The sequence below is a fragment of the Caenorhabditis elegans genome, chromosome V, assembly GCF_000002985.6.
Source record: "Caenorhabditis elegans chromosome V".
Classification (NCBI taxonomy): Eukaryota; Metazoa; Nematoda; class Chromadorea; order Rhabditida; family Rhabditidae; genus Caenorhabditis; species Caenorhabditis elegans.
Window position 1 is genome coordinate 728,167 of NC_003283.11, and position 24,628 is coordinate 752,794.

General features: G+C 34.9%; 7 protein-coding genes, 1 non-coding gene and 1 pseudogene across 21 annotated transcripts; 6 read left to right on the plus strand and 3 right to left on the minus strand.

Annotated features, from left to right (window-relative positions):
* Positions 1-64: 64 nt before the first annotated feature.
* On the plus strand, positions 65-162 carry C05E4.16. The gene has a single exon (NR_102004.1). It is a non-coding gene; the product is annotated as an Unclassified non-coding RNA C05E4.16 (non-coding RNA).
* Positions 135-6,139, plus strand: srh-2 (the record flags this gene model as incomplete). Of its 10 annotated transcripts, NM_001026193.4 has the most annotated exons (8): positions 146-210; positions 3,271-3,363; positions 3,406-3,549; positions 3,675-3,700; positions 3,873-4,003; positions 5,698-5,794; positions 5,845-5,941; positions 5,989-6,139. In NM_001026193.4, 6 exons carry the CDS (start codon positions 3,480-3,482, stop codon positions 6,111-6,113), a joined length of 546 nt encoding a protein of 181 aa, NP_001021364.2. The 10 variants fall into 10 exon arrangements, with proteins under 10 accessions (NP_001379628.1, NP_001021364.2, NP_001300042.1 ...); NM_001313113.1 differs by lacking the exons at positions 146-210; positions 3,271-3,363 and adding an exon at positions 5,186-5,519 and having other exon boundaries at positions 3,480-3,549; positions 3,675-3,718; positions 5,567-5,794; positions 5,989-6,113; NM_001380592.1 differs by lacking the exons at positions 146-210; positions 3,271-3,363 and adding an exon at positions 5,186-5,519 and having other exon boundaries at positions 3,480-3,549; positions 5,567-5,794; positions 5,989-6,113.
* A 114-nt stretch (positions 6,140-6,253) lies between these two features.
* srj-25 (Serpentine Receptor, class J) lies at positions 6,254-8,105 on the minus strand (the record flags this gene model as incomplete). Its single annotated transcript, NM_070907.1, has 7 exons — positions 6,254-6,455; positions 6,504-6,775; positions 6,931-7,047; positions 7,102-7,189; positions 7,235-7,341; positions 7,387-7,446; positions 7,917-8,105. 7 exons carry the CDS (start codon positions 8,103-8,105, stop codon positions 6,254-6,256), a joined length of 1,035 nt encoding a protein of 344 aa, NP_503308.1.
* Positions 8,106-8,636: 531 nt separating this feature from the next.
* On the minus strand, positions 8,637-10,704 carry srj-24 (Serpentine Receptor, class J; the record flags this gene model as incomplete). Its single annotated transcript, NM_070908.4, has 7 exons — positions 8,637-8,967; positions 9,015-9,286; positions 9,382-9,498; positions 9,553-9,640; positions 9,686-9,792; positions 9,838-9,897; positions 10,516-10,704. The coding sequence occupies 7 exons, from the start codon at positions 10,702-10,704 to the stop codon at positions 8,778-8,780; spliced, it is 1,023 nt and encodes a 340-aa protein (NP_503309.1). The 3' UTR covers positions 8,637-8,777.
* A 3,249-nt stretch (positions 10,705-13,953) lies between these two features.
* Positions 13,954-15,107, plus strand: C05E4.7 (TransThyretin-Related family domain; the record flags this gene model as incomplete). Its single annotated transcript, NM_070910.3, has 3 exons — positions 13,954-14,098; positions 14,144-14,298; positions 14,969-15,107. 3 exons carry the CDS (start codon positions 13,954-13,956, stop codon positions 15,089-15,091), a joined length of 423 nt encoding a protein of 140 aa, NP_503311.2. The 3' UTR covers positions 15,092-15,107.
* A 374-nt stretch (positions 15,108-15,481) lies between these two features.
* Positions 15,482-17,309, plus strand: str-134 (the record flags this gene model as incomplete). Of its 2 annotated transcripts, NM_070911.1 has the most annotated exons (5): positions 15,482-15,749; positions 15,810-15,888; positions 16,556-16,832; positions 16,877-17,005; positions 17,076-17,309. In NM_070911.1, the coding sequence occupies 5 exons, from the start codon at positions 15,482-15,484 to the stop codon at positions 17,307-17,309; spliced, it is 987 nt and encodes a 328-aa protein (NP_503312.1). The 2 variants fall into 2 exon arrangements, with proteins under 2 accessions (NP_503312.1, NP_001300052.1); NM_001313123.1 differs by lacking the exons at positions 15,482-15,749; positions 15,810-15,888 and having other exon boundaries at positions 16,734-16,832.
* Positions 17,310-18,230: 921 nt separating this feature from the next.
* On the plus strand, positions 18,231-19,483 carry str-133 (annotated as a pseudogene). The gene is made up of 5 exons: positions 18,231-18,360; positions 18,394-18,472; positions 18,748-19,024; positions 19,069-19,197; positions 19,250-19,483. Coding segments are annotated over exons 1-5 (849 nt in total).
* Positions 19,484-20,177: 694 nt separating this feature from the next.
* On the plus strand, positions 20,178-22,301 carry sri-4 (the record flags this gene model as incomplete). Of its 2 annotated transcripts, NM_070912.4 has the most annotated exons (7): positions 20,178-20,345; positions 20,618-20,755; positions 20,810-20,905; positions 20,953-21,081; positions 21,523-21,759; positions 21,891-21,972; positions 22,022-22,301. In NM_070912.4, 7 exons carry the CDS (start codon positions 20,178-20,180, stop codon positions 22,237-22,239), a joined length of 1,068 nt encoding a protein of 355 aa, NP_503313.1. The 2 variants fall into 2 exon arrangements, with proteins under 2 accessions (NP_503313.1, NP_001300051.1); NM_001313122.3 differs by lacking the exons at positions 20,178-20,345; positions 20,618-20,755; positions 20,810-20,905; positions 20,953-21,081 and having other exon boundaries at positions 21,634-21,759; positions 22,022-22,239.
* An 858-nt stretch (positions 22,302-23,159) lies between these two features.
* Positions 23,160-24,613, minus strand: str-262 (Seven TM Receptor; the record flags this gene model as incomplete). Of its 2 annotated transcripts, NM_070913.1 has the most annotated exons (7): positions 23,160-23,269; positions 23,318-23,630; positions 23,679-23,832; positions 23,879-24,013; positions 24,099-24,177; positions 24,220-24,307; positions 24,431-24,613. In NM_070913.1, 7 exons carry the CDS (start codon positions 24,611-24,613, stop codon positions 23,160-23,162), a joined length of 1,062 nt encoding a protein of 353 aa, NP_503314.1. The 2 variants fall into 2 exon arrangements, with proteins under 2 accessions (NP_503314.1, NP_001300040.1); NM_001313111.1 differs by lacking the exon at positions 24,431-24,613 and having other exon boundaries at positions 24,220-24,238.
* Between the last annotated feature and the right edge of the window lie 15 nt (positions 24,614-24,628).

Genomic DNA, 24,628 nt, shown 5'->3' on the forward strand with positions numbered 1-24,628 from the left:
AACAGTCAATTATTTTGTTTACGCTTTTTTTGTGTGTCTTTTTGGCAGCTTGATATGATGGTTGATCGTTGATGAAGTACGCTTTTTGAAAATGTTTAGGTATATGGGAGATGTTTGTCAATAATGCAGTTTTTTTGAAATTTGAAATGCTGGGTGCTAACTGTTAATATTTTAGAAAAAACTTGGTTTTTCTATCAGAATTACAAAATTGTAAGTCTATTTTAAATTACAAAAAATGAAAGTCAAAATAAATCAACCAGAAAAAATTAAGATATGAAATTTTTAGGGCATTTATATATTTTTTATTAGTCTAGAATTGCACCCAATTTGCAGTTTTAATGTACATAATAATTTTTTTGTAATTTTTCACTTAATTATTTGGCTGTAACCGTGACTTGAAAAATTTTACAAAATGGTAAATTTTGGTTTTTCAAATTTGTAAAGCTTACTTCTTCATATTGCCAGACTATTTATGTTAAATAATACTAAATAATCAGGAAAAAGTTGAGTAAACAATTACATATAATGAAAGGGCAAACAAACAAAATCCCACTGGAATCAGTTATTTTTCGTAAGAAAACAACATTGATAGGATATTTTTTTGGAGTAGCGGGGAGTTTTAAAGTTTTAAAATATGTTCAGAATTTCCCAAAAAGGCTACAAAACTTAACTGAAAACCTATATTTTATTTTAAATTCAAGTCAAATAAAACCCGTTCTTCAAGTCTTATGCATCGCTGAATTTCTGTACAACATTCCTGGTGGAGCTCTCTCTGGGATTTAGGTTCGAGCCACGGAGAATTCAGATTGCTCCATTTAAGACTGGGTGATCCTAGAGGGTGTCAGGGCTTGAACTCGTTGCTAGCGGCCACTAAGACCGGCTATCCCCGCCAGTTTTGAAATATCTGTCAAATTCAGGTTTTCTTTTAACTATAAACTATTGCATAACCTGTTTGAAAACAATACTTTGGTCTTATTTTTCAAATAATTGCACTATTCAAAAAGAAGACACCAAAGCACCTTCACCGCGCCACGATGTTGGTCTTTTTCCAAATAATTTTTTTCTTACACACATCCCCAATTCACCACTGCAACAAAAACAGCCGACGGTGGACAACCCGAATATCGCGTGTTTGGTTCTTAGTTTCTCTGCGGACTCCTGACTTATCTCTTTATCTCTTTGTTGTAACCATATGATCTGTGAAGTGGCGGGGCTGAAGCTTCTTTGATCCAAAAAAGAAAAGTATCTATGATGTGAGATGTATATGTGCACTAATCAATGATCTTGGTGATAAGGAGTCAGAACACATGTGGTTGAAGTTGTTTGACAAGAGAAGTGGAAGGTCAAAAATTATTTGGAATTTGCGGTGCCAGAAAATATAATGAACACTTTTTACAACAAGAAATCTAGATTAAAGATGTTAATTTTCAACCCATTTTTTACATGAAACTTTAGCCCTGTCTTAAACTTTAGGTTTTAGGCTTTAGGCTTTAGGCTTTAGGCTTTAGGCTAGTTAGGAATATTTTAATTTCCGGAAACTTTATTTTTTAAAAATCAAAATTTTAAATTTAGCGCTGAATTTTGTAGAAAAGTTAAAGATATAACTTTCTCCAATTTTTTTTTGTTGTGAAATTAAGTTAATCGAAAAATAGAATATTAATTCACCGCCAAAAAATTTGGAACAACCTAAAACTTGAAATTCCCGCCAATTTTTTTTTAATGTGAAAGTGCTGTCAAAATGGTTAGAAAAATTAATTTTCATCGATTTTTTTGTTGTAAAATTTATACCTTTTAGAATTTAAAATTTAACGATTTTTCCGGAAATTTTAATTTTTTTTATGACTCGCCATAATTTTTCGATTTTTTTTTGGAAATTGAAAATTCCAAAACTATCGAAATTTTTTTTTAAATTAAAGATTTTAATTTAAACTTCCCGACAATCTTTTTTGAAACATTGAAATTTCAATTTTTACTCGAATCTTTTAAAATAATTTTTACACCTTCCTTGCCAAAAAATTTTAAAGGTAAAATTTTTTTTAACCTTGCGCTGTTTTGTAAACCGGTAAATCAATGTGTATTTTATCAGAAAACACCATTATACAGAAAAACCTACACAGAGACCCAGACAATCAGCTAAATTGTTCTTATGATCTTCGGCAGGTTTTGTGTGTAAATGCTTATGAAAACGTAACAAAACTTTTTTTCAATAGGCTCCCTACAATTTTCAATCGTTCTTTGAAGCTTTTTCCCAGTCCAATCAAGCTTATCAGAAACTCGTAAAGTTACACAGTCACGTGTAATTTATAAATTCGAAAACACAACAACTGTATCGGGGGGACAAAGTACGACGGGGCGCGGAGGCCACGCGGTGTACTTTGGACCTCTTCAAAAGTCCAAAGGACCTGTTCATGGAATGAAGAAAAAACAATCGTAGCATTGATAGGGAACAGATGCTAAGGATTTTAACCTGGAACAACTTTTTTCTGAAAAAAAATCAAAAAAATCAGAAATTGTTTGACGAAAACTTTCAGTAAAACATTTTTTTTTCAAATTTTTCTGAAACCTTGACAGAATGTTGACGATGCTTCAAATAATCATTTATATCATTTTGAAACCCAAATTTTAAGTATTCAAGGTGTTTTCTGTACTTAAATCTGAATGAGTTTATGGAAAAACTGTTCAAATTGTTTTTAAAAATGTTGAACTAATCAATAAAACTACTGGTAATTCAGAAAATTTTTAGAAAAATGTTTACTAAAAAATGTTTGCAATTATGGGAACAATTTTGGAAGTTTTCATAAAATTTAATTTAGGTATTCGAAAAATATTAAATTTCTAAAAAAACATTTTTTGCAGCTAATTTTTGTTCTTATTCAACATTGAAAATATGTTAAATTTATGTTCAAAATGTTCAAAATGAGCAATAAATCCACTAGTACTATTTGCCAAAGTTTCACAAAAATGCTCGAAAAATTTTTTTAAACTAAAAGTTTTCGCATCAAAAAACTTCTAAAAATTTGGATTTTTCGAACGAATTAATTTTTTTTGAAAATGTCCGAATTGTTCCCAAGATCGGTTTTATTGAGGAAAATATTTGACCATTCAAATACTTGCCTTTTCAGACCTTATTATTTTAGTTTGTACAAATTTTGCCAAAGTCCAAGCTACCTTGTACTCTATTGTCTATTCTTATCTATCAATACCCAATTCAACTTCCAAAATTCTATTTTTCCAAGCGAATCATCAACAACACACTTTGTTCTCTCCCAGATGACAACTGTTGGCCCCAAGAAAACGATAAGACAACGAGAGAGCACGCGAGACGAAGAGACGCCGGGCAGCACGAGAGAAAGAGCGTGATAGGTATTCCCCCGAAAGAACGGTCAACGACGGCACGTTGTTTAGGGGTTGGGTGTACTCTGATCGGTGTCGTGGAGCAATAACGTGATGTCTCATTGTTGCCCGGCAGGAGGGGAGGGATGATGGAGACGAGCTATGATCGAAGGGCACTGGTACTTTGGTTCCGAAGATGCTCGGAGGCACCTAATTGTAAGAGACAAGGGAAAAATAGATCGATTAGGGATTTTAAATTAAATGCTTGTATTATCTGAACTGCTATGTATTAAAAAACTAGCTCAATCACTCGGAACAAAAATTCTATATGCTACTTTCAGGTGGAGGAGCGCCAGCGGGGAAAGCGGTAAAAACTACTCAAATGGTGCCGAAATAACCGAATATTATAATAAATAATTTCAAAAAATTTTTGAAATTTTTTATTTACTGTCAAAAAGTGACAATTACTCAGTTTTTGCCACTCATAGTTTTGAAAAAAAAAATTTCCAACATTTTTTATACTTTAATTTCGTTTACAGGATTTCTATGGAAATATTGTAGGAGTCGGAACATGCGACATTGCTTTGGATTTTCTCAAAAGCTCACATTTTTTCGAAGTTTTGGCAAAATCCCCACTGGCCCTACTTCATTTTCACTTCTGTGGAAAATGGTAATGTCATCGAAACATGGGTAGGAGTATTGTAGTAGTGCTGTAAAAAAGTCTTGTCGTAATCTAGGTATACTGTTGAAGTTCTGAAGATAATGCAAGTGAGAATGGTCTGTAGGTCTACTAGGTGGGGGTGAGACTGTGAGAGTTGAGAAAAACCAGGAAGCAACAACTTTGTTGGAGGATCATTTCATTTTTAGTCAGTTTTAATCAAATTAACTTCCGTCATCTAAGCGTTTGCCAAAACTCAGATTAAAGTAGCATTTATTAATTTTATGTGAAACAGGCAGGTGAAATATTTTTGTATCCACGCTGCTTGCTCTATTCTATCCATTTCTCATTTTCCATTGTTTACACCTATAATTGTTTGAACTAACCTATGCTGAATTCCACGTGTATTTTCTACGACCAGACTTATCAAATTGTTCTTCACTATATTTTGATATTGTTCTCGGTTTTTGTATATGTAGCTGCCTTTTGGGTACTTATTGTAAAATGCCCGGAGACTTTTAAGGGATATAGAAATGTTATTGTTTCGCAGGTTGTTTCGTGAGTTTTTAATTTATTTTTTTCGCTGGAGTTTTGAAATCTGGGAAATCGGAAAAATTGGCATGAAATTGAAATATTAATAGATGGAGGAATATATTTCTCGTAGATCTACAAAAAAATCGTGTTCAGCAAAGTAGAGTACTGTTGCTCGCGAGAATTCGGCGTTAGAAAAAGTCTTGGCTGCTCAAATGAAATACGCGGAATTCAAGTTAAACTAAAAAATCAGGAAAATCTTTTTGAATTGTTTTACGTAGATAATTGGAAAAAAATTCCGTTTCATTAAAAATATCTTCATTTCTCATTTCTCAACTCGGCCTTTAAACTACAAATTATTCATCACGTCAGAAAACAAAACACTTGTGCTAATCAGAATGAATCAGAAAATTAGGAAATTCAGCTGCATGCATAAACAAAGTCTAGTTTTCGATTTTTTTTTTGTCGAAAATGCAACATGTTGACGTCACAGTGAATATTAAACAAACATCTCTTTAAATACTTTTGAAAAATCAATAATTCCTGGAAATTTTATTGAATTTCTTCAAAATTTGAGCTAAAAAACTCTCAAACTTCCAGCTAGTTTTTTGAAAGTTCAGCATGCTTCGTAAATTTTTTAAAAACTAAAGAAAACTATTTCAGCGGAATTTTAATGGAAATTCATACCGGAGCCACTTGGAAAATCTCCACCAGCTTTCCGTTTCCGTTGTGCTCCAATGGTTTTTTGGGAGAATACGGTCCGGAATGTTTTCTGATTCTTGTTGTCATCCTAATTTATAACGGTCTAGCATGCATATTCATATTCCTCTACCGAATGGAGGTAGCCAGCAAGCATACGGCACCAACTATGTTGTACAAAATCACACATTTTCAAACGTATCTTTTGTATTTTTTGCTAGTGATGTTATCTGGAATAACTGTTTTTATGTATCCAGTTTTGAAGGAACAACTGGATTATAAACAAAGACTGGAAATGGTAAAAAACAATTTTTTTGATTGAAAAAATTGGTTTTTTTTCCTCAGAAAGTCGGACCGATTCCAACATTTATGCTGTGCGATAGCTGTGTCTTTATGATTTACGACTCTCCTATATTCCTAATTTGGTTCCTTGTAGCGTACATCTGCATAGCGCTGGCTTACATAATATTGTTTAGCTCCGGGATTGTGACCTACAAAGCTTTGAAAGTGAGCCGAGCATCTGCAGCCGTTAGAAAAATTCAGAAGAACATTTTCATGAGCCTGGTGGTGTCGGTAATTTTTTACTTTTTATCTGAGCTTACAGAAATTTAACAATTTTTTAGACAATTACTCACCTTGGCCTACTATTTATACCACTGGCTACATTTTTCATGCTCTCCCTACTTGTGCCCGAATGGAGCAAAAGCTCGATTGTAAAATGTGCGCTTGCAGAAATCTGGTTTCTATAAAGTATTCCAAAATTTCAGACACTAGTGATTTTATGGTGATTATGATTCAACAACACGGCGCAGTTTCCGCGGTGACCATGTTTCTGACGAATAATTTATTAAGGAGAACCGCGAAGCAATTATTTTACACTGAAATGAGTTGAATGAATCAATAAATATTTTTGACACGTATGAACTAATCTCGACAAAGGTATTATACATTAAATTGAGCCCTTGGGGTAGCGGGCGATAGCGGGCAGAAAGCTGACAATAAAAATATTTGGTAGAATACAGTGAGAAATTTCTAAGACAACTGTAATCGATTCCTTGAAATCACTTGAGCGGTATTGTTTCCCTTCGATTTCTTCCCAGCCTTTCCTAGCGTAATAAGATTTTTTCCAAAGTTTATGCATTTTGCTCGAAACGACGGTATAAAGAAAATTATGGCGGTTGGGTCAAAAAATGGAAATGTAGAGACTAGAACTGAGGCAGTGTAGTAAACTGCTCTGTAAGCTTCTTTTTTTTTTGAAAGAAAACAAGATAGAGTTGTTTACCTCCCTAGATGAAAGCCAATGATTGGCTCATACCAGGACGCCATAGTTGGAGCAAAACTGACAAATGACGGGATTACGGACTGCACAATTAAGGCTCTCATGAGTTGATCTTGCAGCCTTTTTGTCTTCTTGCTCATTAGAAGCGTGTTGCTTCGTAATTTACGAATGATTAAAAATCCAATAATCGTATAGATCAGCACAGATGCCACCGATAAAATTGTGTTTGCAATTATTCCAGTTATTGATTTTCGTATCGCAATTTCACTTCCGTCCTAAAATTATAAGCTGTTGAGCAACCGACATCTTGCGGGTTCTGTCGTTTATCCTCCAGCTGGCGACAAAACCCGGGATACGTCAGTTCTCCAGCTAGTCACTCTCTCGTCTAGCTGGAGCAGAAACCCGGGTGATGAAAGATTTTCCGAGTAACCTTGTAAAGAGCTACAATCATGTTAATCTTTGCAGATTCTACATCATAAATATCCATTATCGGATCTTGCATGTAAATTTTCCGCTCCAAATCAGCTCCTATATAAAAATAGCATGTCTGAAATTTTTCTATAAACATATTCTCCCAAAATTAAAAAAAAAAGAAACTTACAATTGTCCAGAAACTCAAGTGAAAAAGGCAGTAAAAAATTGTAATCAACAATCCATATGGTATGAAGTAATTACTCAGCTGCTTGTTTCTATCATTCGGGGTTTTCTAAAAAATACATAAACGCTACGATTACCTGAATAAAACCAAGAATCGATATGCAAAATGCGCGTGGAGTATTCCATAGGTGGTGCCTATGAATCCACATCTAACTGCCAGTAACAACTGATTCAGTTCTGAGTACTGTAAAAATGCTACTGTACAAAAATTATAAAAAAATGTGGGTACATTTTCGAACGGTCCGCCAGATATGAAAACTGCATGGGCATGCCGGTAATTATGAACGCACTGAAATTTTAATAGTTTAAAGCTGTTGGGGATTTGGTTTTACTGGTTTTCCCCTCCTGCCTGTCTACCTAAATACTTCGTATCTCCCTGCGCAAATGCCTTCCCTATGACCGCCTACCTAAAAACATCCCGAAACCCCTGCTTGAATATGTGCCTACCTCAAGCCTGCGGTTGTGCCTATTTCACACCATCCTGCCTACGTACCTACTTTATACCTATCGCGAACATACCAATCTTGTCAACCTGATTCCTATCGCACTGCGTATTTGTCTATATCATATCTGCCTACCTTTGTACCAATTTGATGCCTATCGCGTGAATGTCTAATTTTCATCTTTCATATACGTGCCTACCTTAAACCTGCCTGTGTGCATACCTCATGACTGCCTGATTAGCTCCCTAACATGCTCTTAAACGCTTTTAATGTTTTTACCCTAAAACCGCGAATATCGAAAATTCAACATTTTTACCACCGGGACAAGCATGTCGGCCACCGAGCAAGTCATGTTGAATATTGCAAAAAACAGCAGCAGCCAACGATAGTTGCCCAACATCAACTTTGTATCATCGAAAATCAGATAAATGAAAAGTGGATTCACCAAGAAAGAGCAAAATCCATTGAATTTTGGAACGCAATAGTGGGCCCAGCTTGTGCGCATTTTTACAGTGACAAATGGAGTGTTTTACCAAAAAAATAATGTGAACAGATACAGGATATACAAAAAAAATTACAGGAAATAATAGAACGTCTAGTGTTTTTAATGCTTGCCCAGCTGGTACGCATTTTTTAGAGCGACATGCGAAAATAATGAATATCTTGTTTGATTGTGTGCATATATGTAGACGGGATACATATTTAAAAACTATAGGAAATTAGGGTAGAATACTAAACGTGTTTTTATACATACTTGGTGGGGAAGAGAATCATCAGATACATTTGAGCATACAATAATGAAAGAAGCTCTACAGAAATCGATTTTCCAAATAATAAATACACAAAATAGTAATTCCATACATCGTTTGTATCGCAGATGTTTAAAAATTCCGCTGAAATTTAGGTGTTCGAGTTTCAGAAAACAGTTTTTGTTGATAAAATTGTAGTCAAATACTTGATTAACATTAACATTGTGAAAATTTAAATCAAAAAAAATGTAGACGCCGTGTGCTGGAATCCAAAAATATTTCCATAATTAATTGTTACCCTGTGATGCATTTATTTGAACCTGCCTATAGAATTCCAACGGGTGACATCGGGCAATAGTAGGTAACAGCGGACAGATAGCTAACAATGAAAATATTAGGAAGAAAGTGAAGAATGTTTAAGAAAACTGTTATGTATTATTCGAAATCACTTGAGCTGTATTGTTCCCATCTGAACGTTGCCCAGCTTTCCCCAACGTTAACAGATTCATTCCGAATTTTTCGCACTTTGCTCGAAACGATGGTATGAAGACAATTATGGCGGTTGGGTCGAAAAATGGGAATGTAGAGACTAGAACTGAGGAAGTGTAGTAAACTGCTCTGTAAGCTTTATTTTTTTCGAGAAAAGCAGGATCAGATTTCTTTACCTCCCTAGATGAAAGCCAATGATTAGCTCATACCAGGACGCCATAGTTGGAGCAAAACTGACAAATGACGGGATTACGGACTGCACAATTAAGGCTCTCATGAGTTGATCTTGCAGCCTTTTTGTCTTCTTGCTCATTAGAAGCGTGTTGCTTCGTAATTTACGAATGATTAAAAATCCAATAATCGTATAGATCAGCACAGATGCCACCGATAAAATTGTGTTGGCGATGATTCCAATTATCGATTTTCTTATTACAATTTCACTTCCTCCCTAAAATGATATGCTGTTGAGCAACCGACATCTTGCGGGTTCTGTCGTTTATCCTCTCACGGCAAAACCCGGAAGACGTCAGATGCTCTTAATACCTCATAGAGTGCGATAATCATATTGATTTTTGTAGAGTCCACATCATAAATCTCCATTATAGGATCCCGCATGTAAATTTTCCGCTCCAAGTCCGCTCCAATAAAGTAATAGCATGTCTGAAGTTTTCGGTAAGCAATTTTCCATCATTTTAAAAAGAAAATACAACTTACAAATGTCCAAAACATGAAATGAAATAAACAGTATAAGATTGTTATCAATAATCCATATGGTACGAAGTGCTTGTTCAGTTGGTTATTCCTAGAATTTAATCCATTTCATTAATTTTCAAAACATTATTTTCACTTGAATAAAACCAAGAATCGATATGCGAAATGTGCGTGGAGGATTCCATAGGTGGTACCTATAAATCCACATCTAACCGCCAGTAACAACTGATTGAGTTCAGAGTACTATAAAAATACATATTTTGAAAAACTTTGTAATAACTAGCTTACTTTTTCAAAAGGTCCTCCAGATGTGAAAACCGAAAATGCATGCCGGTAATTGTGAACGCACTGAAAATTGAAAAGGTCAAGATTCGAATCTTGAGATTCGAATCAGGAGTTCCGGTATTCCAGTATTGTGAAACCAAAGAAAAGTTACAGTTGTGAATGCCAATATACCTCATGCCTGAGTATCGGCCGACTTTGCATTATATTTTTTATCTAACTGATATATATGCCTACCTAACTGATATATGTGCCCTATGTTCCTATCTGATTCTTGCATTCGTGCCTACCTCAGCCTGCATCATGCCTACCGATTTTTCTACCGCATGCCCGCCGATTTATATATCTCCTACATGGCTACATAATACCAGCACGTCCGTGTGGATACTTTACCTAATGCCTGCCATTTCGCTCGCCTCATGCATACCTATATGCCTACTTTATACCTCTCTGTTCAGTTGTCTTCCTCAATATTGCGTGCCAAGCTGTCTACCTCATCTGCCTACGTTTCTCTCGCCCTCACATGCAAGTCTAATATATACTTACCTCATAACTGCATACGTGTCTATCCCATGCCTGCCTACATGCCTACCTCATACCTTTATGACTGCTTGATGAATATCCTAGCATTTTCAAGATTTTTTCAAAACTAATAACAAAGTTTTTAAAATCAGATTTTTTTACCAGCGGCACAAGCATGTCTGCTACCGAGCAACTCATGTTAAATATTGCAAAGAACAGCATCAACCATCGATAGTTGCCCAACATCAACTTTGTATCATTGAGAATCAGAAAAATAAATAACGGGTTAACCAAGAAAGAGCCAAATCCGTTGAATTTTGGAACGTAGTAGTGAGCCCAACTTGTGTGCATTTTTACAGCGTTAAGTAAGTAAATAGAATACATTTCTAACATTTTAATGTGATTACAGACAGGATATACACAAACATATAGGAAATTAGAGAACACCTCGTGTTTCAATACTTGTTGGGGGAATCTCCGTGGGCGAGAGGAACATCAGAAAGATTTTAGAAAGAGCAGAATCAATAGGAAAAATAGGTGACATATATACAGTATTATATAATTCATTAAAAATTTGGCAGGAATTTTATAAGTTTTACAGATTTTTTGGCAGTCTTCAGTTCGAAAAAAATTGTCTTCCTGTTTTATGTTCCTTTTATGTTGAAAATATTAATATTCCAACAAAAATCAAATATTCAAAAATTCTTGATGATCTTTTCGATTTTCTTGATTTTTTGCTTTTTTTTCGAAAAATACCTTAAATTTTTTGTTAGGTAAATATTTGAATGTTTCAGTTATGTTTCTGAACATTTTTTTAAAAGATGTTTCGATTTTTTGGATTATAAAAAATGTCCAATATTTTTTGGCAATTTTTATTTTGATATTTTAATTTGTTTTTTACTGGCGATAATCAACAATACAGTGCGCCCAACTTCTATAGCGCCCCCCTATTTTTTCTCATTTCACCACCTTCTGACATTTTTTACAAAAAACTGCTAATGCCATTTGATTCCAAATGTCGAAAAACCCCCTGTCCAAAATTTTCATCAAAAAATTCAATAGACTGAGGAGACTAGGTCAAAAAGTCTCTAAAACGACCGCCCAACTTCTATAGCGCCCCCTCGAATTTTTGATTTTTTCTAATAAAATCCCCTTTTTTTGGCTTTTTCTCAGAACAACTTATTCATGACTTAAGTTCAAACTGATCCAGACATCTTGCAAATCAACTTTCAAAAGAAATTTATCCGTGGAAATTCGTAGGATCTCTAAAATTGTCCTGAAACGCCTAATTTTATGTTAGAGGGCGCTGCGCGGCGCCCAATACTTGAATCAGCACCAGAATCAACTAAGATGATCTACAACATCTATTTCATCGGTCTGAAATTTTTTTCACGTCTTACGTGTCATTTTGTGGCATACGAATGCTCAAGAAAACGTAGTGTTTATTATCAATTTTGTTCGAAATGCCACGAGGACCCCAGCTAACAAGAGATGAACGATCCAAGCTAGATGTGATGGCGAATCTTAATATTTCTACAAATGAAATGGCTCGCCAAATCAATCGCTCTCGTAAATGTGTCTACAACTACCTCAATAGTCCACTTTCTTATGGTCAAACCAAAAGAGCTCCCAGATGCAAAGTTTTATCGAGTCGTAAGGAACGCAACATTGTGAAGGCTGCATCGAACTCTTTCAAATCTGCCAATGATATTCGCAAGGAATTGAATCTTAATGTTTCTAAACAAACAGTCCTGAATATGCTCAGTCAAAATCCTTCCATCGTGCGACAGAAAATGAAAAAGGCTCCATCAATGACGCCAATGAAACATGCTCAAACGTTTAGATTTTGCAAAGGAAAATATGGGCACCGCATGGACAAAGGTATGGATCCAATTAAAAAAAAACAACATATTTACTTTGCAGATTGTGTTTTCCGATGAGAAGAAATTCAATTTGGATGGGCCGGACGGAAACAGATTTTACTGGAGAGATTTGAGAAAAGATCCAATGGTTTTTTCAAAAAGAAATTTCGGTGGTGGATCGGTGATGGTTTGGGCCGCTTTTTCGGAAAAGAAGAAGCTCCCCATCCAATTTACAAGTCATAAAATGACTGCTGTAGATTATCAGCAAGTCTTGGAAAAGGATTTAGTGAAGTTTTTGAGACACCCGTCGAAAAAAAACTGGCAGTTCCAACAGGACAACGCCAGTATTCATTCAGCCAATTCAACTCGTGCCTTTCTCAGCAGCAAGAAAATTAAACTCCTTAAATGGCCAGCTTGTTAACCGGACCTCAATCCGATCGAAAATATGTGGGCTTCCCTCGTGAGACTCGTGTACGCTAATGGAAAACAGTATCCGAATGTTGCTGCTCTTAAAGTCGGAATTGAGGATTCATGGAACGCCATATCAGCTACAGAGATGAAAAATCTGGTCAATTCGATGCCTAATCGAATCTTTGAGGTCATCGCCAAGAATGGAGGTCCTACGAAATATTGAACTTTATCTAAGTTAATAAAATCTGTTGTGTTTTTTGATTTCTAGAGGATGGTGAATGCGCGAAGGCCAGTAGTGCTATCTCGTACTAGTAGTATAATAAAAATAAGAGTTGCAAACCTTTAAAAAAATTTCAGACCGATGAAATAGATGTTGTAGATCATCTTAGTTGATTCTGGTGCTGATTCAAGTATTGGGCGCCGCGCAGCGCCCTCTAACATAAAATTAGGCGTTTCAGGACAATTTTAGAGATCCTACGAATTTCCACGGATAAATTTCTTTTGAAAATTGATTTGCAAAATGTCTGGATCAGTTTGAACTTAAGTCATGAATAAGTTGTTCTTAGAAAAAGCCAAAAAAAGGGGATTTTATTAGAAAAAATCAAAAATTCGAGGGGGCGCTATAGAAATTGGGCGGTCGTTTTAGAGACTTTTTGACCTAGTCTCCTCAGTCTATTGAATTTTTTGATGAAAATTTTGGACAGGGGGTTTTTCGACATTTGGAATCAAATGGCATTAGCAGTTTTTTGTAAAAAATGTCAGAAGGTGATGAAATGAGAAAAAATAGGGGGGCGCTATAGAAGTTGGGCGCACTGTACGTGTGTTACGGCTTTTTTTTCAAAAAAAGTTTCATATAATTTGATTTTACTTTTATATACATACATATAACGATAGATGCATATTCGACAAATAGTTTATGAAATAATACCCAAAACTTCCAAATTTATATCTGAGACGTTCTGAAAACTTCCCAAAAAACGGTATGGTTGTTCAAGGTTTTAGAAAAAAGGGCGTATTTTCAGATAAAATCTCAAAATTTGCCAACTTGTGCCGCAGCTTAACAAAAATTAATCTTCATTGGAGAACGTTTTTCTTCCCGTAGTAACACGTTGTGTTTGATAAGAAAAACTTCGTGCACCTAAACTGATTCCTTCCTCGGGAAGTAATTCGATTATCAGAAGCTTATCAGTTTGTCAAATTCCAGCAGGTAGGCGGTGTTGTTGCAAATAAAAGTTCGTAAGGCGCCCCCAGTTGAGGATGACGGAATATGAGTCAACCAGAAAATTTTCAATAAGTACCTGATATCTAACTAGGAGCATCTTGAAAAATGACAACTCTACTCCAATTATTCACTTTAATTATTTATTTCTCTAATATTAGCTGCTTTATAATTGATAGCTGGAACATTGCGTTCACCTGCGGAGATCGTCACGTTGCAAAAGCTGATCTACGTTTATATGAATATAAAGATGGTAAGTGATCCTAATTTATATACTGAAATATTAAAAAAATTTCAGGAGGCTTCCACAAAGAAATTTCGAGTTTTCATGGTGTGACAGACATTCGGGGGCAGTACAAACTAAATGGAGATATTTTGAAATCGCTGAGATTTGACACACCTAGTGCTGAATATCGAATCATGATCAAGGACATGTGTGGATTGGACAAAATAGTGAGTTGGTGGAAAACAATCAATATTTTAGTAAAAATGGGAAAAATTTAAATTTACTGCCATCAATCAATCATTGAAAACTGTCTTTTTGGCAGCCGGGAAAGTTCCATTCATTATCGATGCACCATGATAAAAAAAATCGGCAGTAATTCTCTTTTTTTATATTTCTAAATTCCCTTTGAACAGTATTGATTTATTTTCTTTTTTTTAAATTATTTTTGTTTGGGTACGAAATTCCGCAAAAGTTTTTAAAGAGCCAACTTATTAAAAAAAACTTCCGATTTATTACTTAATTTCATCATAGTCAAATTTTTCAAATAAATTCTCATAACATGTTTATTGATTTCAAAACATGTTTATTGACAATTATTGTGTTTTTGGAAAACTATAGTACTGTCCAATGTTCGAATTCCTAGACTGTTTGAATGTTAATAATTAAATCATGAATAGACTATAAAAAATCGATCGGATTTTTTTGTTTTTGATCCACGATTTTCAAAAGTTTTTTATCAATGTTCAAAAAATCATATAAAAGTTAGAACATTTTTCTGAATTTTATCACTATGATGTTAGGTCATTGTAGCACCAGCAAAGTGGTTTTTAAAGAATAAAAAGTATTAATAATCGAATATTTAATTTTTATTTTTTTGAAAACCTTATATTTTTCCAGGAATGTAACCTACCCCACAATCGCTTCGAAATCTCTCTAAACTCCTTATTTTCCAAACGACAACACACTGTGGACCTGAGCCATTCTGATTGGGAGCCGTTCCGTGGTACTCACTGCTCTTAATAATCTAACTTTTATGTAGTTGTATTCTTCAATTTTTTTGCATAATTTGCTGAAAGTTTGTACAAATCGTTTTTCGAACAGTTCAATTATAGAATAAATTTTGTCTATTTTTGTAAAACTTAGGGATGTTGCGCAGACGACATCAATCGAGAAATATGCACATTTTTTCTCAGAACCCGGTACGATGCGAACACCGCAAAAACATCCATTCTCAGGATTATAGAAATGGGCAATTCAAAAATTGATTCTTAGACAGAAATGACGAATTCCTTGAATTACTAATAGTCTGTCAAATTTTTGTATCTTACAGGGGAAATGAAAACGCGACCAAAACAAAACGCCCCGTTTGCCTAACATCAGAACACTTTTTTTTGAGTCATTTTGCGGAAAATGTACCAAGTGGTTCATTTCGTCCAATATTTTGGATTTTTCTTCTCACAATTCACCAACTTTATTCTACTTTATCTTCTTCGGGCAAAGGCTGGAAAACATTTAGGCCCTTTTCGCTATCTCATGATAACTTTTTCGCTGTACTCGGTTGTCTACAACTACGTGGATATTATCACTCATCCGTTAGTTCTCATCGAGAAGCAAGTCTTCGTTGTGATCAATCATGGACCATTTCGCTACACGCCTGGGTTCGGATATGTGCTTGTTTGTAAGTTTCGAGTTGGTTTAAAAATTTGAGTGAATTTAATTATTTATAATTTCTATTCAGGCATTTTTGGCGCATCGTTTGGTTTATGCATCTCCCTCCTCTGTACACAGTACATGTTCCGGTACATCGTTATTTGCCAGTGAGTTTGAGTTAGGCTCAGGAAATTTGATTTTCCCGCCAATTTTTTCTCAGAGAATTTGAATTTTCCGCAGCAAAATTTCTGTTCGGAAAATGTGCACTTCTCGCCAAAATTTCTGCTCATGAAATTCGAATTCCCCGCCAAAAGTTTCCGCTCAGAAAATTTAATTTTTCCGGCAAAAGTTTCCGCTCAGAAAATTTAAAATTTCCGCCAAAAGTTTCCGGTCAGAAAATTTAAATTTTCCGCAAATGTCTTTTATCAGAAAATTGTGTTTGTCAGAAAGTTCAAATTTCCTCCAAAAATTTCTGCTCCGAAATTTTTGAATTTTCTCGAAAGGTTTTTTCTCAGAAAGTTCAAATTTCCGCCAAAATGTTTTTAAAAAAACGAACAGAAAATTTTAACTTCCCGCAAAATATGTTCTGTTCCAAAAAGGTGTGCTTCTCGCTAAAATTGTTGCTCATGAAATCTGAATTCCCTCCAAATTTTTTTCTCAGAAAATTCAAATTTCCCGAAATATATATTTCGCCGAAATGTTGTTTCTCTGAAAATTTGAGTTTCTAGTCCAACCTTTTTTCTGAGAACATTTTAATTTTCCGCCGAAATGTTTTTTTCTTATAAAATTCGAATTTTCCGCAAACATTGTTTTCATATATATTCCAATTTTCAGCCAAAAATACCTTCATTTAATTGAGGGAAAACGACTTGCTTTACTGTTTCTCTTCCCCACTACAATTTCCATCACTTGGTTCACTTTCTGTTATTTCGGCTTGACTATAACCTCTGAAAAACGAGAAGCTCTTAGAATTCCATTCCAAGAAAACTATGGGGAAGATTCGGATGTTCTCATGTTTGCCGCTGGCCAATACTGGATTTTCGGTGCAAATGGTGAAAAGATATGGTGCTTACGAGATTGTTTTGCGACTCTTGGGCTTGTTGGATTAATGGTAATGATTTCAAGTTATGAGCACATAAATTTTAAAGTTTTCAGGGAATTTGCTGCTTTGTGATCATTTTTTGTGGACTGAAGACGTTCAGGAAAATGATAGAGGTTCAGGGCTCAATGAGCAAGCAAACAGCGGCGCTGAACAAACAACTTTTTCTGACGTTAACGTTACAGGTAAGAAAAATGAATTTCAAATTGACTTCTATGAATTTGATTTAAAATAATATATTATATATATTTTCAGACTCTACTCCCTTTTATCTTAATGTACGGCCCCGTTGGTCTTATATTCTTTGCGCCACTTTTCGAATGGAACCTTCAACTTTTCGTCAGCTCAGCCGGAGCCACGACAGCTATTTACCCGGCTTTTGAGCCATTAATTGTTATTTTCTGTATTAGTCTGTTCCGCAACGCAGTTTTTCCGTGCACACGGTCAAAAGTCACCACTTCTTCGGGAGCGTTTTCCTCTGCTCTTTAATTGTTCACAAACTTTATTCATTGATAAATTCTAAACTCAGTATTTTGAAAAAAATAATGAATGGCATAAGCTCAAATTATCAAGTTCACACTTAAAGCAATGAAAAACCGCTCAAAATCGAAAGCACACGTAATTTCTTGGCCCGACATCTACAGGGTTCGGCGTGTCGCGCTACCAAGCCCACAGAGGCGCGGAATCCGATTGTTGTCGGACCACGATTCTCAATTGGGACCTCGATTTGTTAAGCATCTCGGAAAGTGTCCCTCATATTGGGCGGGGCTTAAACTTTGCGGTTTATGTAGTCGTACCTTCCACAAAACCGAGTGAAAGTTTTATAACATTTCTTGCAGCTGACAAAACTTGGGTGCTCAAAAACCAACAAGTCTTTTGACTTTTTAAGGATATGCACATTCAAAAACAAAAGTGCAGCAAAATGCTACAAAAACTTGAAGCAATTATCCCATGACACATATTACGATGTTTGCTCATTCGAAGCGTCACATTGTGCATGAGACTGTAATTGGTGTGTAATTTATAGTTTCAATGAAGTCACATTTTTCCTTCAAGTCCTATGTCTCCATGTAAAAATAAGACAAAAAAACCATGTAAAAACTGAAAGGCGGGTGAAAAACTGATAAGCATAGCTCTCGCCTACGAAACTTTCCCCAAAATTTCAACCTAACATTCCAATTTTCCTACAAAACCAAAAAAAACCAAAAAATAGATTTTCGTCAGAATACCAAACAACCAAAAAACCACAAAACAAAAAAACAAAAAACCAAAAACCAAAAAAAAATCCCATTTTTTGTACAAAAATTTTTGTACAAATTTTTGCATATATGGGGTAAATGAAAACACGACCAAAACAAAACGCCCCGTTTTCCCTACATCAGAACACTTTTTCGAGTCATTTTGCGAAAAATGTACCATGTGGTTTATTCCATCCAATATATTGGATTCTTCTTCTCACAATTCATCTACTTTATTCTACTTTATCTCCTTCGGGCAAAAGCTGGAAAACATTTAGGCCCTATTGGTTTCAAAAATTTGAGTGAATTTAATTTTTTTTATATTTTTTATTTAGGCATCTTTGGCGCTTCGTTTGGATTATGCACCTCCCTTCTCTGTACAGAGTTCATGTTCCGATACATCGTTATTTGCCAGTGAGTTTGGGTCAAAATCTGAAAGTGATTTCCGTATATGGTTAATTTTTTTGCTTCGGAATTCGGAATTTTCCGCCAAACATTTCACAAAAAATTGTAATTCTCGCCAATTAACTTCACAGAAATATATATTTCGCCGAAATGTTGTTTCTCTGAAAATTTGAGTTTATAGTCCAACCTTTTTTTTGAGAACATTTTAATTTTCCGCCGAAATGTTATTTTCTTATAAAATTCGAATTTCCCGCAAACATTGTTTTCATATGTTCCAATTTCAGACAAAAATACCTTCATTTGATTGAGGGAAAACGACTTGCTTTACTGTTTCTCTTCCCCACTACAATTTCCATCACTTGGTTCACTTGCTGTTACTTTGGCTTGACTATAACCTCTGAAAAACAAGAAGCTCTTAGAATTCCTTTTCAAGAGAACTTTGGTGAAGATTCGAATGTACTGATGTTTGTCTCTGGCCAATACTGGATTTTCGGTGCAAATGGTGAAAAGATATGGTGTTTACGAGACTGCTTCGGGACACTTGGACTTGTTGGATAGATGGTAAAGAACTTAAACTGTGAGCACATCAATCTCACAGTTTTCAGGGAATCTGCTGCTCTGTGATTAGTTTTTGTGGACTGAAAACGTTCAAGAAAATGATAGAAGTGCAGGGCTCAATGAGCAAGCAAACGGCGGCGCTGAACAAGCAACTTTTTCTGACACTAACGTTACAGGTAAAATGTCAGCTATGGGCACGTTTTCAAAAAAAAATTGACATATTTTCAGACCCTATTACCTTTTATCTTGATGTACGGCCCCGTTGGTGTTCTATTCGTCGCACCTTTTTTCGAATGGAACCTTCAACTGCTCGTCAGCGCAGCCGCAGCCACGACGGCAATTTACCCGACCTTTGAGCCATTAATCGTTATTTTCTGTATTAGTGTGTTCCGAAATGCGATTTTTCCGTGCAAGCGGTCAAAAGTCACTACTTCTTCGAAAACGTTTTCATCTGCTCTTTAATTGTAGAGAAACTTTATTCGTTGAAAAATTCTAAGTAATTCTGAAAAGATTAATAAAATACATAAACTTAAATTATCAAGTTTACACTTAAAACAATAAAAATCCGTTCAAAATCGGAAGCCCCAGTTATATCGTGGGCCGACATCTACCGGGTTTGTGTTCGCGTGACGCGGAATCCCGGTTGGTGTCGGACCATATTTACCAGTTGAAATCCCACAAAGCACAAAGTGTCCCTCAAAGTGAGTGGGGCTCAAAGTTTGCGTATTGTGTCTCAAGTACACCTTCCACAAAACCGAGTGAAAGATTTACAAAAATTCTTGCAGCTGACAAAATTTGGGTGCGCGAAAGCCAACAAGTCTTTTGACTTTTTTAGGATATACACATTCAAAAACAAAAGTGTAGCAAAATGCTACAAAAACTTGAAGCAATTATCCCATGACACATATTATGATGTTTGCTCATTCGAAGCGTCACATGGTGCATGAGACTGTAATTGGTGTGTAATTTATAGTTGGCATGAAGTCACATTACCTTTTCAGGTTTTTTTCTTCATGAAAAAAAAAGACAAAAAAACCATGTAAAAACTAAAAGGCGGGTAAAAAACTGATAATCATAGCTTTCCCCTTCCTAACGAAATTTCAACCCAACATTCCAATTTTGGCAGAAACATTTTTCTAACATTCATTTTGATCAAATGATTAATGGAAGCAATTTCTGTCCACGGGAGTGCCCGGCACACTATGAGCCTATTATTCATAGTATCGGTGTTGTATCTACAGTTTTTAATGTCTTTGGGATTTATTTGACGTTGGCAAAGTCGAAAAAAAACACAAATTATAGATTTTGTCAATTGTATGTTCAGGTTAGTGAAGTTTTTATTTTTTTATTCTGTTTAATCAGCAGCCGACAAAAATCGGGCCTTCAATTAATTAAAAATGTCAATATACATTTTTGAATTTTCGGGCAATTTCCCTCGGTCTTTTTTTAAATTTATTTTTTATGAAGTAATTCAAAGAATAAAAATTTAAGACACTTGAAATATTTTGGAAACATTTTTTACAAATTTAGAATTTTTTTTAATATTTTCACTGTTATGTTTGGTATTTTGGGAAAAAAACTTGAATTTGAATTTAGATAACCGCTCTAATTACTGAATTCGACATCTCCATAGTCAACCCAGCGTATTTCTTTTTCCCAATGATTGGAGGAATGAATTGCGGAAAAATGAGAGAAGTTCAAGTCAAATTTGGGATAACGTCGCATATATGTATCGTAAGTTTTAAATTAAATTTTTTTCAAATTGAATTGGAACTGGAAAGTTTCCAGACTTTCTTCACTTTCATATTATGCCTTCAAGTTCCCGCACTCCTCACGTGCTTTATTTATCGGCACCAGGTCGCCGCCAAGTGCAGTCCGGATAAGGTAACTTTTCAGGCTTTCAGAAAATCGCAGAAAATTTGAAATTTCAGACCTGGAGCTTATCGAAATTTCATCTCTACAGTATTCTTTTCATCTATCATATTTTTCCCTGTCTCATCGCGTTTTCGTTATACCATTCGGGGCTTTCCAAGGATGAAAAGAATTATTCAATGCACATGGTATGTGTTTCAAAACTGTAGTTTGGAAAATAATTGGATTTCACCAATATATTGGAATGCTTTCAAAAAAGAACGCTATAAATTACAATTTCCACTCTAAAATATATGGTGCATTGTGACGTAGTGAAAACATGGTGCATCTTGACATTATTAAAACATGGTGCATCGTCACGTTTTTGTAACATGGTGAATCGCGACATCAATAAAACATGGTGCAACGTCACTTCATCAAACATGATACACAGCAGAACAGCATAGTGCATTTTGACATAATTAAAACATCGTGCATCCTGTCTTTACTGAAACTTGGTGCATCGCAAAATCAATGTTTTTCAATTTTTTACTGTTAAATTCGGAATATTGCGGCTGCTTTCTGCCATTTTGACAAAAAACTTCTCATTTTTCACTTACAAAGAATTTTTCAAACAACAAAAATTTCAGAACTATCCGGGCTGCATCCATTCTCTAGATGATTTCACGTTTGACTTTTACGATTATCAAGTTAACCCAACATTTATCGCATTCGGGATTCTTATATCTGTGTACTACGTCATGGCTGGTGTGATAGGGTTTGGTCTGGCCTGGCGGACCGGTCAAGTCCTAAACCGTTATCGTTATATCATGTCTGCAAGAACATACCAGCTCCACAAATCTTCACTGATCACGCTAACAACTCAGGTTTGTGAGATTTATGTTGTTTGGTAGTTTGTGAGTAGATAAACCCTATAATTTGGAATGAGTATTGCACTTCCGACAAATAATTTCGTCACTCCTCTATTTTGTATGTAGTTTGAAATTTGAATTTTCAGGTATCCGGCCCAACTCTAGTTCTAGGGATTCCTGTATTTGTGGTCTATGTAATTGTTGCCAGCCAGATGACGCAGCTTCATGGTTAGTAATATCGGAATTATTCTATAAAGTAATTTCCCCAAATTTTCAGACCTGGCGGCAACTGCTCCATTTTTTATATCCGCTCACTCGGCGGTGACAACTTCCTGTCTAATTATGACCACCGCGAATTACAAGAATTTGTTCACTAAGAATTACGATAACGTGAGAAAAAAGATGAAGTGCAAGCGGACACCTACAGCGTCTGTCATGTCAAGTCCCGTGGCGGTGATGAGGCCGATGGCTAGCGTAGTCAATACATTTTTCTGAAAGCTTTTGTTTATTTTTAGTTATTTTTGACTGTTGTTAAAAAATAAATAGTCTGTTCCGTTTTTATGTTTTTTTTAATTTTCAGAAAAAATGTTGGCGGGAAATTTAATTTTTCTCACAAACGAATTTGGCGAGAATTTCCAATTTTTTTTCTTAAAACATTTTTGCTGAAAATTCAGATTGTCTGAAAAATATTTTTTCAACTCAAATTTTCTGAGAAAAAAATATCTGGAAATTCAATTTTTAATTTTTTTCAAATTTTGGAGGGAATTTCATTTTTTTCTGAAAACTTTTTTACATAAAATGCACTTTTTTATAAATTTTGCCGGAAAACTCAAATTTTCTAAGAAAAATGATCTCGGGAAATTATAATTTTTTTTTCCTCAATTTTTGAGTAAGTTTCGAATTCTCTGATAAAAATTTTTTGGCGGGAAATTCAAATTTTAAAAAATGTTTTGGTGGGAAACTCAATTTTTTAAGAAATTCTGGCGGGAAATTCAAACGTTCTCTGAAAATATTTTCGCTCTTCTCTGAGAATTTCGCAAAAAAAAGGGAATTTCCAATTTTTCTAAAAACATTTTTACAGAAAAAACACATTTTCTCAGCAAAAAAAATTAGCGGAAAACTCAAATTTTCTGAGAAACTGATCTCAGTAAATCAAAATTTTAATTTTTTTTTTCTCAAATTGTAAGGAATTTTCAAATTTTCCAAAATACATTTTGCCGGGAACTTCAAGTTTTTTAAAAAAATCTGACGAGAAATCAAATGTTCTCTGAAAATATTTTCGCTCTTATTTGAGAATATAAATTTAGTGAACAAGAAATTTAAAATACAAATGAAAATCACGAAATTCATGGAAAGGAATGAAATTTTTTTAAAATCAAAGCAAAAATAATTGTGTACTTAAATGAAAATTTTTGTCAACTTGTGGTCGTGAAAATCGAGGAGACGGGTATGACCTGAACAGTATGCGACACAGGAATCACCGTTGGCTTTTTCAAAAGTGTATTTTTTATTGAAATAAAATAATCTGAAAACATTTAACATTTTCAAATGATTTTTCTCATTACGGACAAACCTTTCACGGCTTTTCGGTAGCTTTGAACTATATAAATGGTTGGAAGCGGATTCATTGCAGGGTACATCGCGATCGTTAAGCTCAAAGTTTCTCCGACGATTACCGAAGATTTCTCGAAGAAAATGGTGATATAAATTGCAGAAGCCGGAATATGCATTAAAACTACTGGGATTATGGTTTGAATGCATAGAGCTTGGAAAAGCTGCTTTTGAATATTTTGAAACTGTTCCGAGTTGCTTGTAATTGCGAGTAGATTGTTCATACTTATATATCCCTTAATTCCGAAGAATATCATGATCGAGCTAGAGAGACCCTAAAATGTTTGACAATTTTTTACAGTTTTTTTTACAAATAAACTCACAATTGACCCCATAACTATCAATGAGCCTTCCGCACCTTTCCAACTAAAATACGTTTCCGTTATTGAATTTTCAAGTTTCGGCCAGAAAAACGGGCCCATGTAATAGAGGTCTTCAAGATTTGTTTGATTTTTAATTACTTTTAGATAATTTTCTCTGAAAGTCATGATAATAAGCACCAGAATTTCTGAAATGTTCAGACCTCATGAACCGATCCGTTTCCGCATCAGCCGACAGAATAATACCACCGGTAATCATATAGAGGACGCCGTTGATAAGAGGGACTGTGAAAATGGGAATAATTAGCCATGAGTCAAAGATTTTAAGGTAGCGACTGCTGAAAACAATTTGAAATTGAAAATTTCTTTAACATATTTGAAAATTTGGGAGTTTTTTTTTTTTATTTGAAAAATATTACTAACTTTGTGACGCTGAAAAATCGATAAATGAAATGAAGAGCTAGAATTGACATGGACGTTCCAAAAAAGCCGACGAAAAGCACTGAAAAACTATTAAGATTTTCAGAAAACTGGGGGTACCTACGATCCATTAAACATGACATGGTTGCTGGGAAAATAGACTCCTTCCAATTAACGATCAAAAAGAATGCAGACTTTTTGGTGAAGAGATCCTGTGGAAATAATTTTATCTAAGTTAGAGAAATATGGGAGCAACCGACATTCCACGGGTTGGTTTTTTAAACTTAAATCTTGAAACCCGTGAGTTGTCGGCTGCGGCAGATCCCACAACTTACAGGTTTTTCTGCAAAGTATAGAATTGCGTAGGAGAACTCGAAAAGGTTAATATAAAGCATCAAAAACTTATATGAGCCCAATGATTTTGGGGATTTTTTCAGAATTAAAACAATCAAAAGGAAATTAATAAGAACTGCGCAGACCGCTGACAAGTTTAGGATTAAGGTGCTGTTAAGATGCATATTTTGAAACAAAAC